This window comes from Astatotilapia calliptera, chromosome 14 (genome assembly GCF_964374335.1).
Source record: "Astatotilapia calliptera chromosome 14, fAstCal68.1, whole genome shotgun sequence".
In the NCBI taxonomy this organism is placed as follows: domain Eukaryota; kingdom Metazoa; phylum Chordata; class Actinopteri; order Cichliformes; family Cichlidae; genus Astatotilapia; species Astatotilapia calliptera.
The window spans coordinates 23,722,802-23,738,830 of record NC_137435.1 but is presented as its reverse complement, the minus strand read 5'-3'; the positions used below and the strand labels follow the sequence as shown (position 1 = coordinate 23,738,830).

At 37.6% G+C, this 16,029-nt stretch overlaps 1 protein-coding gene across 1 annotated transcript; it reads left to right on the top strand.

Annotated features, from left to right (window-relative positions):
• The first annotated feature begins 6,558 nt into the window (after positions 1–6,558).
• Positions 6,559–10,955, top strand: smtla (somatolactin alpha). The gene is made up of 5 exons (XM_080288669.1): positions 6,559–6,592; positions 6,769–6,959; positions 8,316–8,429; positions 9,354–9,533; positions 9,910–10,955. Exons 1-5 carry the CDS (start codon positions 6,580–6,582, stop codon positions 10,102–10,104), a joined length of 693 nt encoding a protein of 230 aa, XP_080144795.1. The 5' UTR covers positions 6,559–6,579; the 3' UTR covers positions 10,105–10,955.
• Positions 10,956–16,029: the final 5,074 nt, after the last annotated feature.

The following is a 16,029-nucleotide window of genomic DNA, read 5'->3' as shown; positions in this document are numbered from 1 at the left end:
CAGAGATATGTTTTTCATCTCTGTTTTAGGTTAGCGTACACAAGGTTTCTTGAATTGCCTCAAGAAATTCCTCCTGCCATCTAATTACAATAAAGGTTAATTAAATTCCACCTACTCAAATAATCTATTGGTGTTTGCAAGGTAGCTTAAAAGATAAAAAAAACAAGATCCTCTCTTTTGCTCTTTAAAACCCCAGAGAGAGGGGAAAAACATATATTTTGTTGAATTGAGTAAACTAATTACTAAACATGTGAGATAAATTTGTGTCACTCTTGGCAGTCAATTTTATAAAAGTAATTGTGAAAGCTCCACAAGGTACAGCCAAGATGCATCTTCAATTCTCATTCCAAGTGTGACTCCTTAACCTTTTCTTAAAAATACAACGACAATCAGGTTATTCTTTCAAAACATCATCCCTCTTGGCACCATTGGGAGGATCGTGTTTTTCTTGACTTTTACTTTTAAATGAAGAGAATTTGGTATATCTGCATCTTTAAAGTGGACATGAAACAGTAAACATGTAAAGGAAAATTTACACCATAGAATCCTGTTCTTAAAAATGATCATATACTTAACACTGTCTGTGATGTATGTGCAGCGCCATCTTGTGCTAATACAGATTGGGAAGTCACTGAGTTGGCTGGTTGGTTGCTGCTAATAGACTTACTTTAGTTCATGTTAGCTAGCTAGTGACAGAACTGATAATTTAGTGGAAAACAAGGAAACTAAAAGTCTATCAGGGTCACCTTTTGCATTGCTGCAGCAATGATGAATTTTGTGTTTTAAAAAAACATGAATTAATACAGTCGACTTTCTCTTTAGCAGTAAGTAGCTGTTCATTGTAACAGGAAATCCACCTGTTGGCTGTAATAGCTGTGTTTGTAGAACACTTTATAAGTGAGAACTGTGTAAAGGAGAACCTGTTTGAGTCAGATTCACTGGACCAACAAGCTAAAGTGACACTGCCCCCTCTGTGAGTGATTTTTCCTCATCAGTGAGGGGCACAGACCAAGTGTATTAGACTGATGTCAGAATCTCACAATACGTAACACTAACTTTGATAAAGACCTCACACAGAATGCAGAAAAAAAAGCGATGTACACATTTACACATGTGGCACAGTAAGTCATTAGAAGCCAATTTCTTCCAATCAATTTATATTAAAAAATGGTCACAGCTACTTATCACAATTATTGGTAAATCACACAGTTGTAAATATCTGCCATGCCTGCAGCTCTGCAGTCAGCTGATTTAAATATCACTATTTAATTTTTCATTCTGTTCTCTACTGTCTTTCCTGTTGACAGATGTTTTGACTGTGTGTTCATGTAGTTGTAGCTGTCGTTGTTTGCACTGTTTAGGTGAAAAGTCTGTCATCAGCTGTATGCGAGACTTGGTCTCTATGTTCTCTCTCTTTATTGTTGTGATTAACTAACAATCACTAAAAAGTAAACTGTACCTTTTTCCCAACCTTCCTCAGAAGTGTCTGCCAAAGCACATGGATGTTTTGCTCAAACTCTTGCTAATGTTATGCTAATGTTATGCGGGGCCCCTAGTTGGGATTTGGACAGTGTATACTTCTCACCATGGCTTTTCTGTCAATAGGATTAGTCCTCTGCCTTCTTAATATTGGCCGGCAGAGCAAGTGGACATTTTGCCCAAAAGAATCTTTAACTGTGTGATCTATGAGTTTTGTGTGAATGCAGGATACTGAGTTGTATTAGTGCCATGTCAGGACATGGCAGAAGGCATTTTTTGTGCTTTTGGCACACAGTTGACATCCATGCTCACTCTACCATTTATTTCTTGGTGATCAGATCAGAATAAAGTGGTTTGCCCAAAAATCCTGAGCTACCCCTTATTTCTTCATGTTTTACTGCCAACCTCATTAGAATTATATGCTGCATTTCCATTTATGTTTGAACTAATTTCCTATTTTCCCATCTAACAGTGTTGCATTTAACATTGCTTAACATTGCTCTAGGGCAAGCACATCTCCATTGATTGCAACACAAATCCCCAACAGTAGTCCTGCCACACTATAAAAAAGTAAGGGACGAGTTTACAGATCCACTGATCTGTCAAAAATTATTTTTCTTGAATGATTCATCCGGTGCTGGAGTGAGGTCAGTTCTAGCTAATTCTAGTCAAAGCCATTCAGCTAATTACAGCTGATCACACCTTTGCCACTGCTCCTTGCCATCACCACAAGTGATTTATACTTAACAAATATTACCACAGGTGAAATGGGGCTACACAGGCTTTACACAGCCACAAAGTTTTTCAACTTTGAGACGTTTACAGTCACTGACAGAGCTGAAAATCTGTTTTTTTTTCATGCATGTTTATAAAAAGTAACTTCTGCTAAGTATCACTTTCCAATATGTGTTGTGATATTGACTGTGTGATTGAAGGAAAAAAAGGGCCTAACAGGAGGGGAGCAGTAGGGCAGTCACTTACTGCTACTTCAGAGTTCTCTCTGTAAACAGCAAACCCGCATTTCCTCTTATCTTGCACTTAGCAAACTAAGTTTTCATTAAACCTTTCTCCTTGAATATTTTAAATGACAAACAACACAAACTTTGGCTGCAGCAACAATACCCTACTCATCAGTTTAATTTGCTTGGGAGTTCCAAATAAAGAACTATTCTTCTCTATTCAAACTATTGCTAACTACACACATCCTCAGATATATTTGACATGTAGGACTACCAAGACAGGACAAAATAAGCACAATAAAATATATTTGCAGTCAAAATTTAATCAACATAAATTTAAGTTGCACAGGATAGCTGTTAATGAAATAATCCTTGACTTGGTGCCAGATGAACAGCATTCAAGCCCTTCATTTTGTGGGACTGCAAGTGTCCTTTAGTCTGGCATTGAAATCGAAAAACCTGCTTACAGCAGTTAGCAATTCATTTAGATGATGACTCGTAAGACCCAAAAGCTGCCAGCCACTAGCAACTAAACAGATTAAGTTAAATTAATTCTGGTGTACGCTGAGGCTAGTTCAAGTTCATTTTACATTGTTCAAAATTAAAAACGCAAGTGCTGAAGCGATGAATGGTTTTGATAGGAAAGAGCTGGATTTGGAAAAGATTATGCTGATATGAATGCAAAATGCAAAAAGGAAGTAATAATCACAAAGAACAAAATCATGTGCATGGAACAATTAAAACACACTAAGTTAATCAAAGAAAATGCAAATTTATCTCATGTTCAAATAATATGTGTTCAGGGCGAGTTTCTAATAAGATGGTGGACGTTGCCCTAACGGATCTCCTCCTAGACCTGGATAAGAGCACCAATGAGTCTATGGTGCTCTATGGCCACATCATAACAATAAGGACTTTTTCAATTGGATTCAGGTCTGGAGAACATGAGGACCAGTCAGTGGCATCGATCCTATCGAGATCCCACATGCACATCCTACTGCAGCTGGAGAAACCCAGCTATCATCCTGACAGTGTTGGGAAGGTTACTTTTAAAATGTATTCCACTACAGATTACAGAATACATACCCCAAAATGTATTTTGTAACGTATTCCGTTACGTTACTCAATGGGAGTAACGTATTCTGAATACTTTGGATTACTTAATATATTATCATACTGTTTACAACTACATGAATGTGATTTATTACTATTACTGAAGGTCCGCGGCGCCGAACCTTAGTAAAGGGACCTCTGACTAATACGCTCTGCTCTGTGTCAGCTAGTAGCTGAAAAATACCTTTACTTTGTTGTGTGGGTCAACTGTTCTTGCCAGAGACAGAGAGAGGCGTCGAAAGGCTGCTCCAACGGAACGTATTTTTTCGGAGGAAAACACGAACACGGTGTACAGTCGAGTCTTAATAGCTTACTTACAACCGGGCTCGTCAGGCACTCTTCTTGGCTGAAGTGGTTATTATTATATTTACATGCTTCCATCTCCCGTTTCTGCTCGATGTCAACTCCTACTTTTCCACTCTCCTTTTTCTCCCTCCCTCGCTCACAGACACATAACGGGTATGGCAGTCCATTCTCCCTGCACGGACTACACTGCCTATGAGGCTACATTCTTTAGGGCTATGCCTGTAGCATTTTGCCTATTAGCTTAGCACAACAACAACAACAACAAAAAGGCGATCTCTCACCCAGGAAACACACAGTCGCAGAAGAGCCGGGGCCACCCTGAAACCATGGCAACCGTAACGCTGCCGCCTGGAACAACGGAACGTAGCTGTCAAACAAAACCCAAACAGTCCTGACCCACAACAATATGAAACAGGGAAATACCGCCGTGTAATCCATTTATTTCAACAATGTAACTGTATTCTAAATACCACCTTTTTAAACGGTAACTTTAACGGAATACAGTTACTCATATTTTGTATTTTAAATACGTAACGGCGGTACATGTATTCCGTTACTCCCCAACACTGCATCCTGATAGCTAACAGTTCTCAGGGTGCCATTGGCTAGTTAGTGGAGTGGAGTCTGAGGTGAACAGTTTGGTCAGAAACGTGCATTAACTGCTGAAAATAATTTTGTATGGGTCTAGCAGTCCTGTTTCTCCCTGCCTGAAGAAACAGAGCTGGTGATAATCCTGGGTTGATGCCTTCTATGATCATACCCAACTTTCCATATGATTGTGCCCATCTTTTGGATCTTTTGGAGACTACGGTAAGGGACGCTCAGGAAGGATAAAAGGAAAGCAGCAGTTGTTAGCCACCACCTGCAAAACCATTTTTGGGAATATCTTATTGTTGCTTCTCCAGTGTACCTGTTATCACTAACATTTGCTACAATACCCTTATGCTTGATAACAGGACAACTATCAGTAAACAACGCAAACAATTTCCTGCATTTATATTTTCATCAGTAATTGGCTGTAGCGCAGGAAGCACAGCAGGTCACCTACTAATCGGAAGGTTGGTGGTTTGATCCCCATCTGCTCCAGTCTGCATGCTGGAGCAGACCTAATATCCTTGTGCAATCTCTGACTGTATGAATGCATGAGAATGTTAGATAGAAAAAGCATAGAAAAAAGTGCCTGTATGAATACGTGAATGAGGCAATTTGTGTAAACCGCTCAGATAGAGTAGAAAAGCAGTATATAAGAAAAAAATTCTAGTATTGGGAATTAAATAAAAATTACTTTCTAATTAAATTAAGACTGCTTATTGCTGTTGCAAAAAATGTTAGCACTACTTTTTTGGTAATATGAATAACCAGATTCAGTTTTATTTATCAGTGCAGGTGCACAAAAAATGCTTGTCTCTTGTGAATATGTAGCTTTTTCATTACAATGATTGAAGGTGAATCTGTGAAAGTTTATTCTGCAAAATGGCCACAAATTCCTTTTGGGTAATTATGTCAAACTGAGTGAAAGTACCCTGATGTCAAAAAGCCATGAGTGTAACTGTCATTCAGTATCATATAAATTAAAATCTTTTGTACCCAATGTACCCAACAGATTGTAATAAATTTATTTTATCAATAGTTACAACTAGGACATTTAAGAAAGCAGAGAAGTATGTTGAGGGAAAACATGGGGAAGGAAAAAGAGGAGGTGTATACGAAAGGCGACAAGAAAAGAACAGAGGTTTATATTAAACAGGCTCACATACATAAAAGGAGGCTCCAGGTATCTTGAATAGCAACCACGTCTGTGACGCTGAATTCAGTAACTTAACACCCGTCAGATGCTACTTCCTGAGCCTCTGATTGTCTGTGGCTTATGCTTAAACATGCTGTTGTGTGGAAATAAACATGTGAGGACAGTGTCTTAAATGTCATCTTGATTTCTGTGATTTGGGTGGTGGAAAACCAAAACTCCTTTAATTAAAGTGTTAATTGTATCTATATTTTTTAAATTAAAAATATGATTATGATCTACTGAATAATAATAAATTATTTTTATTTAGTTCAAACATTTTATATCACATGCAATCAAAATACACAGATTAACTTATTTACAGAAATTGTTTGCAACTCATATCCAGTAATCCTACAATCTGATTACCGTTAAAATTAGGTAATTTAAGGGGCAGGTGTAAGTAGTGCAGCAAATGTCTCAGGCAGTAGAAGAAAACAGAAAACTGTAGCATTCAATGGAGTTTTCTACACCTACCTATGCTGGCACTCATTTAATGGGTTAATGCGTACACTGTATATAATAAAAGGAAGATTTTTTTAACCTCCCTTCTCTTTCAACTTTTGTTCGATGTATCTAATCAGTCTTTATTGCCAGATTATTGATCAACAGACATGTATCTGTATTTATTTGTTTGTTGTAGAGCCTTTTTTCACTGATTTTAGAAAATATTCAAATGAAAAGACTCTGGACATCAGATTTTCTTGAGCTATAAGCCACCATCATTCAAATGAAGAACAAAGCTATTTGGGAATACAACGTGTCCCATCTCGGTATTATGCATGAGAAAAGAAATGTCTTGGTTTGGGATGACCGGTATCTTTTTACAACAACCTACGCAAGACTCAAATGTCTTTTTCTTTATTCATGGCCTGATCAGGCTTTATAAAGAAGTCAGCATAACACAATAGCAAGAAAAACTTGAAGACGACAGATAGAATGGGCATGACTGGTAATGTATCAAAAAAAGCCCCAATTTTTTGTAATTTTCTTTTCTGCTTTTCTTTGTAATTGCATTGATAGAAATGTATAAAATATATATAAATAACATATTTGATATATAAATGCTCATATTTGTTTTTACTTGTTAACGTTTGTTCCATCTGTATATACCATATGCGTCTTCAGTCATCCAGCGAGGTGTGTGGGGTCTACTGCTCTGGCCCTATATTCTTACTGTAAGCATGCCACTAGACTGTAAAGAAGAGCCGGGCAGCCTTACTCGCTGCCCCTCCATCTCACAAGAGAAACTTCTTGACAGAGTCATCCATCATGCTGAGCTCATCTACCGTGTCTCAGAAGAATCGTGTTCTTTATTTGTGAGTAACTCCAAAATAAATCTTTGCTCTTTCACTTTTTTAATGTAAAAAAAAAAAACAAGAGCAAACAAAGCAAACAAAAAAAAACCCCAAACTAGTTTTGATTGTTCACCAGTGCTTCTGTATTCACATGCTTGAAAAGAATATTGGCGGAGCCTAGAATGAGTTATAGCTCTAAATCACTTCTCACACTAAGATGACTTAATGCAGAATTATTTTGTCACTAGAAAGAGACTGTAATCTGAGAAAATACCCCCCCCCCTCTCTCTCTCTCTCTCTCTCTATATATATATATATATATATATATATATATAGAGAGAGAGAGAGAGAGAGAGAGAGAGAGAGAGAGAGAGAGAAAGAGAGATATGAATGCAAAATAAGCACTCTGAAAAGCAATGCTATAAAAACATAGCCCTAGGCAAAGGCCACAGTGATAGCAATGCAATGTTTTTTTTTTCCATTTGAAAAGAAGTTTGCTATTACTTTTTATACAGAACATAAGTGCAATAAAACTAAGACATCAAGGTGGGAATGATACTATTTATTTGCATGTCAGAGGTAAAAAGCCATTGCTCACCAGTAAACATCTTAGTCCTTTAAATCTACATTTTTTAATAATTTGGTAAATGTGAAGCTTTGAACTTCGTTGGCTGTTTGACGATAATGCCAGACCTGTGAAACTTTTAGATACTGAGTATTCGTTGCATGACCATTCCCACACTGCCAGTGTTCAGAGCAATCTTCTCTCTCTTCTGAGTAAAAGATATATTTAACTGAAGAAGCAGGTCTACAATGGGGTAATATGTCTGTGATAATGATACACTGCAACAGTAAAAGCACAGGTTTGGCAGTCTGTTAAATATCCTTCACTTTGTGGCTGCACAGTCAAAATGATCTTTGAAACGAGACTTTTCTAAAAAATATGCTGCACAGGATCTACAGCGAAGAGTTTGCTAGAGAACAAAATGTCTCTGTGGGGTTTTCTCTTGTGGTAAAGATTTTGTCATTGCTTTCCTGATTGATCTTTTTATATAAATGGTTGAATATCTGTTACCCCTTCTTCTGTAGACAGTAGTTCTTAGGGGTTAGGATTAGGCCGTAACTATTTTGTCATACTGGCTGAAAACAAACCGAATTCATAAGCAAATATAGAAGGTAATACTGGTGTGTATGCCTATCATTTTAAATGTGAAAATTAAACAGTGCCTCTCTTTCTTTCTTTCTTTCTTTCTTTCTTTCTTTCTTTCTTTCTTTCTTTCTTTCTTTCTTTCTTTCTTTCTTTCTTTCTTTCTTTCTTTCTTTCTTTCTTTCTTTCTTTCTTTCTTTTTTTTACCACCATTTCTGCACGGGCTACAGGAAGAGATGTTCATCCCACTCCCTTTGCGACTTCAGAGTAACCAGGCTGGCTTTGCATGTATCACCAAAACATTACCGATCCCCAGCTCCAAAAGTGAAATTGAACAGATATCTGTAAGCACACTATGGCTGAATACCACTGTTGTTTCTTTTTTTTTCTTTGCTAACATCATAATGTGTAAAAACTGCTTTTATTTGCTTGTTCACGCCTTTGCTTTTATGTATTGATGCATATATATTACGTGCTTATAGAGGCGCTTGCATGTTTTTGTGGATTTGAATGGGTTCAACAATCTGTCTGCTTCTCGCACATATGTGAGTGAGAGTGTGGAGGATTTGGAGTGTTGTTAATGCATTATTAGTGTTGTTGCACATGCACATCCTTGAGCTCAGTTAAGCCTCCCCTTCTTTTGCAGTTTGATACATTATGTGATGTTTGCAGTAATTGCATTACAAGAGGTTTTGACTGCTGTCTAGCTACCTATTTAAGACAAATACCAGCTTGGTCAGTAGGGTGGAAACTAGACTGAGCTGCTTAGCAGGCCTGTGAAGGGTGAATTGGCTGTTCTGCAATAATCACCCTTCAACTAACAAAGGCCATAGTATATAGCAGCAATTTCTTCACAGGATCATTTTTAGCAATATTGAAACTGCTGGTTAAAAGTTATGTCATCACATAACAGTAAATGTGATCTTTGAAACAGCATATACTGCAACCTCCCATTTTATGAGTAATTTATCCTCTGCTCTTTCTGTTGGAATATTGCCTGCTCTGCCATTTAATGGCCATTTGTATGGTGGTCATTTGCACATACTTTAGACTCTCTTCTGCTTAGGGGGATTTAAGGAGGCTCACATGCCATTTCAGGCTACTTTTGTTGCTGAATGGTTTGTAGTTAATGATCCATTTCTTAAAAGAAGTACTATATATATATATATATATATATATATATATATATAGACACACACACACACACACATATATATATATATATATATATTCTTTGAGGCGGACTGTAAAGCATTTCTGTCCTGCAGGATAAATGGTTGCTCCACTCTGTGCTGATGCTGGTTCAGTCATGGATCGAGCCCTTGGTCTACCTGCAGACGACACTGGATCACTACGATCATGCTCCTGAAATGCTGGTCAACAAGACAAAATGGGTTTCTGAGAAACTGGTCAGTCTGGAGCAAGGGGTGGTTGCCCTCATTAAGAAGGTGGGTCAAATCACATATCACTCACACACAAGGTTATTTTTTTAATCCCTGAGGAATTTCTATAGGGATTAATAAATATATAGATAAATAAAGATATCTATGCTGGGGTCTATGCTCTATGCAAAGATTCCCCTGAGACAATCCAGTACATAACAGCAGGGTGCAAGATTGCGTTATGCCATAACCAAGCTGCTGGTGTAATCCACATTAACATCATGCAGAGTACGGCCTGGAAGTCCCAAGGTAAGAATAACCAAGCTAAGAAGGAATGACACCTACGATCTCTGTCCAGAAGAGCGCAATCTTCAAAACAATCATTTTTTTATATCCTTTTGTTTGTCTTTTTTCTGACTATTTCTATATGCTTGCTACACAGATGTTGGATGAGGGGACATTTACTACAACCTACAATGAACAAGGCCTATTTCAGTATGATACTCTGCCAGATATGCTGGAATCTGTTATGAGAGACTATACCTTACTCAGCTGCTTTAAAAAGGATGCTCATAAGATGGAGACTTTCCTCAAGCTTCTTAAGTGTCGTCAAGCTGACAAATACAACTGTGCATAAAATATAAACTGCAGCTAATAAATAATACAGTGCTTAGCTTTAAATTAATTCTTAAGGTTGGTAGTGTGCACTTTAAGATATGACCATGCCTTAGGCGAATCAACCTTGCTTGTAATGCAATGCATTCCTTATTGATTGTTTTGGAACACCTTCACACAAAAGTAGATGTAATGCTTTGCCCTTTCTTCAACATACTGCATTTTATATTCTTTCCCTGCTTAGTTGGTATTTTAACCTTGCAAAAGAAAGAGAGAGCAAACTCCCAAAAGATTATTTGTGTGTCGAGTTGTCAAAAAAATCTGCATATCCTGCCATTGATTTCCATTTCCTTTGTTCCTGACTGGGGTTTCTATTCCTTGCTGGGTCTCGGAGTGTTGTGACTATTCTCACAGCCCCTAGAGTACTGAGTGAAACTCTCATTTTTTTAATGGAGCTAGTTTTACTTCTGCGTTAGAGAAATGAAACACTTTCACCAAAAATGGGAGTCAAACAGAGAGCAATCACTATTAAAAAAAGAGAGAGAGATTTTTGATTAGCAAAAGAGCGGATGAGACGGAGACAAAATAAATAACAGTCGAATTGAAAGCTGGCGCTCTTGAAGGAAACAGGAATTATTCTGTGCCTAAATGTGTATAATTTAACATGGCTCTAACATATATAAAGAAATGTGCCTTATTCACTTCAATTGTTCTGGGAATTAAACATTGAAATCTATATTCTTAGACGTTATGAATCCAGAGAATAAATATTACCTTTCTCTTGTGAACAAAAGAACCCAATAGTGTACTTTCATAGCTTTTCTTCTGTTCATTTAAGAAACCAATAAAGCAAGACAAAAAGCATAAAAGAAACATTGTTTTTAATGTGGTCGTTTGTGTGCTATTTTTTTGAGAGAGTGCATTAGACGTGGATGTGTGGCTCATCGGTTTTTACAGTCAATTCCTTGTTATGCCTCTCTTTCTGTCTTAACCCGATGGCCACGCTTCAGCGTGTAAAACTCAGTCATTCACTCGTGAGGCATCAGTGTAGCGTGCTCGTTCTAGCTGGGTCCAAATGTAAAACTGCACCACAAAACTCAAAAATACATTGCACGTGCCATTTCCTCCACATAAAATGATACTCAAGAAGGAAGATTTGTACCTCGTATATTTCCATCTGTGTGCATTGAGGAAAAGTCAAGTCAGAATTTATGGAGGAAAAAAAATAGATCATACAGAGCATAAAATAAATTGATTTGGTCCCTTCTTTATATAAAACATTTTGTTAATTGTCGGCTTAAATAGCTACTGTTGCATGTGATGCTGTAGAACTGGTGAAATTTATTTCAGCCTGTTAATAACGCAGCCGACATACCATTTTCCATCTGTGAATCTTTGTCTCGTTCCTGATTGCAACCAATTCCAGCCAAAGCCTGTGTGGCCCAAAATAGACAGTGCTCATCCCTTGTATCCTTGAATAAGAAGCAGTGGAGGGCAGCAGAGGAGATAAACCTCTTGTTGTTGCCCTCATCCTTTCCTTTCTTTCTTTTTTGCCCCTTTTTTATTTTACCCCTGCCTGTTACCTTTGCTTTTAACTTAAAATCTTGCATGACCTCTTTCTTTTTTCCATTTAGTCTTTCTGTTTTTTGTTCTGTTCTTGATTGCAGAACAGATACTAACTCACTGCCTTTTATCAACTTCTCAGATTGTTTCAGGCCATCAGAGTCTCTGGATTCCAGAATGCTGTTATATTAATTTCTATGATTAACAACTTGTGGTGCAAAACACATTTTATGTGCAAACGGTAATTAATGCTTATTGAGCATTAAATATCCATCCGTGGCTAAAGAGAAGAATTGAGTCAAACTACTTTAGACATATGTGACAAAATGAGCATGTACGTTTCCACCTTTGTGCCAGTATAAACCATTTTAGCCATGAATGTGCACTGATGCTGCCGGCTGTTTGGTTTCAGTACATAACTTTTGCTGCTTGAGTTTGATTGAAAATGGACACTTTGTCTGGGTGCACTGTGTATGGAACTCAAGGCTGCCTTGAGATGGCAAGCGTCAAAGGTATGTCATCCAATCAGTAGTTTCTCCATTTGAATCCCATTTAGTTGAAATTAACAGTTGGAGCTCAACTCATTCAAATCTTAATCGCATCTTTATCAACATTTGATGAGTTCCAACTTATTCATGTGGCATTTAGAACATTGAAGAATGTTTAGATCCCTTTTTCTGTGGCCAGTATGTGTAGCTCATTTCTGAAATCAAGTTTCTGCATCATGCCAACAGTCCAGATTTATGAAGAAATAAAATGATTAAAAAAGTATAATTTCTAAATGCCTGTTGCAAGACTTTTAAACCCTTTGAGTATAACCAAAACTATTTTCTTCAGAATGCTTTTGGTTCGTTTCAAATCTGTTGTGATGGTGTACACAAGAAAAACTGCACACTATGCCCTGTCCAAATATTTATGGGCCTGCCTGCTTGTGTATGCTATTAGTAGACACAGCCAAGTAGAGTTCAGATTACTGGCCAGAATTTATTCTGGACAGCAAAAAAAAATATTAATAATAAATAAATAAAATTTAATCCAAACCACATTTGGAGGTCGTTTGAAATGCAATTCTAAGGCTGTTTCTTGGCCTGTATGCTTTAACCACTCAGACTTCAGTGTGTCTTTTTTTTTATCACTCTCAATGAGACATGCAATAGCAATGTTAAATGTAGATTTTTTTTAAAGTCCTTAGCAGAGTCTAAGATGCTTCTAGTAGTGGACTATGTAAAACAATCTGGAGAATAATATGCAGTAGACGGAGAGATAACTTACAAAAGCCAGTTTCCAATAGACACTTGCACTAGACTGTCCCCAGACTGCTGCTCAATATATAAATGTAATTTACACCTTTTCTGACTTGAGTAACAAACCTGTGAAATATGTCTTTTCCCCACTCAGTTCTACAAAATTCATTATGGAATAATTCATTTTTTATTGTTTCGATCAAATCCAAATTTCAAAATCTAGACTTATTTCAATAAGGAAAGCTTGCTTGGAAGAACTGAAAATGATTTCTTGACGTTAAGGATTTAATTAATAACCTTTTTGGTAATAAGACTCCAATGAACCATCATAGTGATGGCAATGAGAGCAATGACAGGGATTAGGATGTGGTTTCGGCAGTCTATGTGGATGCTGGTAGTTGTGAAGATGAAGGTTGAGGGTAAGGCAGTGATGGGGAGGAAAAGGTGGGTTGCACGAACTGTCTGAAAGGCAGCATGAAAGAAGAGCACTGAGATTTGCAGCACACAAAACAGAGGCTGATTGGGTCATAGAAGGCAGGCAAGAAAATGACTGGACAGAGTAATAATGTCAGTATTGAGTTTCACAATGTGGGGAAGAGGAAATGATTCAATCTTCCGTTTCAGATACAGTGTTCACTTCAATTCAGAGAATGTTATGTGAAGAATAGACAGATGAGCGATTACAGAATTTCCTTATAGAACTATTTCAGCTTCATTTCATTTCAGTTTAAAAAAAGATTAAAATATACTATTCACAATATAAACTGCAGCTACATTTCCTCCAGGCAGCCCTGGTTTCGATTGAGTGGCTGTAGTCTTTGCAAAAGCTGTGTGCTTGTATTTTTCAAATGAAGGTGTGGACTATTTTGCAGAATGATTGGCTGTTAGCAACATACTGGAAAATACTGGTGAATTGACTTATCTGGACAAAAGTGTTCTGAAATATTCTGAAACATTTTCTTGCTCTTCCATAGCCTTTTCCATGGCAAAAAGGCAGGCTGTAACTAAAAAATGATATTGATTTGTTTGAAAGCTGGTGGTTCTGCTGAGTAAGGCTCATCTGTTCCATCACCACCATCTGTGGGGGTATATGGCATGGAGAGTACCAAGTGAGCCTTGGTGATGTGTGTAAGGCACGTGAACAGCTTGTGCATGACCAAAAACTAGATCCTGAGCCGCCAACTCTTTTCATATTGCAGTACCAGCAGACATTACATTTGTTTCTCAGCTAATTCTTCAGCTTATATTATGATGCGCTGCTTTTATTTATTTATTGTTTTTTTTTCTTGGAGGGCCCTCAGAAAAGAGTTGACAGTAAAAGCTCATGCACCTGCACGCAGAAAACTGACATGTCATATGTAATAACATCTAGAAGTTGAAACATCCATCAGTTAATATTGCTGCAATGCATCACAAGCCCTCCCCCCATTTTTATTATGTATTTATTTATTGTGTGGGTGTGTGCATGCCCTCACCTGTATGTACATTTGTGAAGATATGTAGGTGATCTTTCTAATATCCACACCCCTAAAAGGCCAGGACAATGCACCACTATGAGACCCAAAAACCAAACATTTAACCAAGGATGAATATACAAGCACAGACAACACCAGGCAGTGTGGTGGACTCTGCTGTGAGGAGACATCCACTCCCATCAAAATCACCCAAATCTGAGTTCAAATTTCCTAACAAAGAGTCCTGATGAGGTGATTCTTGTTATTCCTGATATTACATTAATCCTACTTAATCGACCATCCTTATTATAAGGATTTTTTTTTATTAAAAAACAAACAAACACACATTTTATAAAGTGTACATGAAAATATAAGCATATACATATAAGCAGAAGTTACTAATCTTGAGCAAAATCAATACATTTATCACACTCTCATTATATTACATAAACCAGTTTTCCACCATCGAGATTAAGACAACAAAACAAGTGTAATTTCCATATTTTTATATTGTTGATTCTGTCTTTTTCACTCCAAAACACTAGAGGGCAGTAGTGCTCTGTCATAGAGGTTTTCTTAGTCAGTAGATTTACGTTTTGAGCGACTGTTCATTTTATGGTATTATATGCAAATTCAGACAAGGAAAAAAATAAACTAATTAAAATTCCCACTTTATTTGGGACCATGGCAACCAAAGTAACAACGTTTACTGCTTCTAAGTAATCACTGTTTTTTCTTTTTTTAGATAGCAAAGAAACCAGCCTTACATTCTTCCAGGTAAGATTCTTTACATTTAAGTGTAAAAACTGTTTTGTTTGTTTTTTTGCTTGTTTAAATCTGAGATGAGGATTTTTCCAAAAGCATTTTCTTTTCTTTTTTAAACTCGTCTCAGGTTTTCTCTTAACACTTTCATGTCCTCTAATATAATGCCTGCTTTTCCATCCTCTGTGACCATATCAGAAGATGTAAATCAGTCAGTGGCTGCCAATAGTGAATCAGGTGTCAGCATAGAGAGGTGGTGTCATGCCGTGTGGGTGGATGTCAAAGCAGGATGTGGTAAAGGGGGCCTAGTGTCAGCAATGTCAGGTTCAGCTTCCTGTGGCCTAATCACTTCAGCATAGGGGCTCAGAGGAGATTGGGTAGACCCTGTTCTCCTCTCCAGGACCGAGTCCAAAGCTTCACCTTGTTTGGCTCCCGACAACACCCAAGTAATCATGGGCGAGGAAAAACCTTGTGGCCCCCACCTACTTCACAAGATCTGAGGCCATAAATATTTAGGATTGGCTGTAAGTAGTAAGAGAAGGTAGGGAGAGAAAGATGTTAGAGAAGGGGAAAGAAGGGCATAGGGATGAAGGGAGGGGTGTTGTGCTGGGGTGATTTCACAGTCTAACTATTATAACCCGAGGAAAGGAAATCTAGACTGCTGGGATGCATAAGTGGGGCAGAGGAGACAGAAAAGGAGAGACGACGAAAGGAGCCTGAAATGTAAAAAATAATAATACTGCAAGCAGGTAAAGAGAGGAAAAAGAGGCAGTCTATCTGAAATTTGTCAACCACATAGAAAAGGAAAGTGTAAGAGAAATGAGAGGGAATATACAATCGAAATGACCAGGATGTGAGCGCAGCTCTTAAGTGTGACATGCAGGAAAGTAGGTTGAATCTAGAGAGAAAATGAATGACTGGAAG

What these genes read in the sequence shown, in the direction of transcription:
- smtla (XM_080288669.1), top strand. An exon ending in AAGAATCGTGTTCTTTATTT is followed by an intron (nt 6,960 to 8,315) that starts GTGAGTAACTCC and finishes CACGGGCTACAG; the next exon opens with GAAGAGATGTTCATCCCACT. An exon ending in TGGTTGCCCTCATTAAGAAG is followed by an intron (nt 9,534 to 9,909) that starts GTGGGTCAAATC and finishes CTTGCTACACAG; the next exon opens with ATGTTGGATGAGGGGACATT.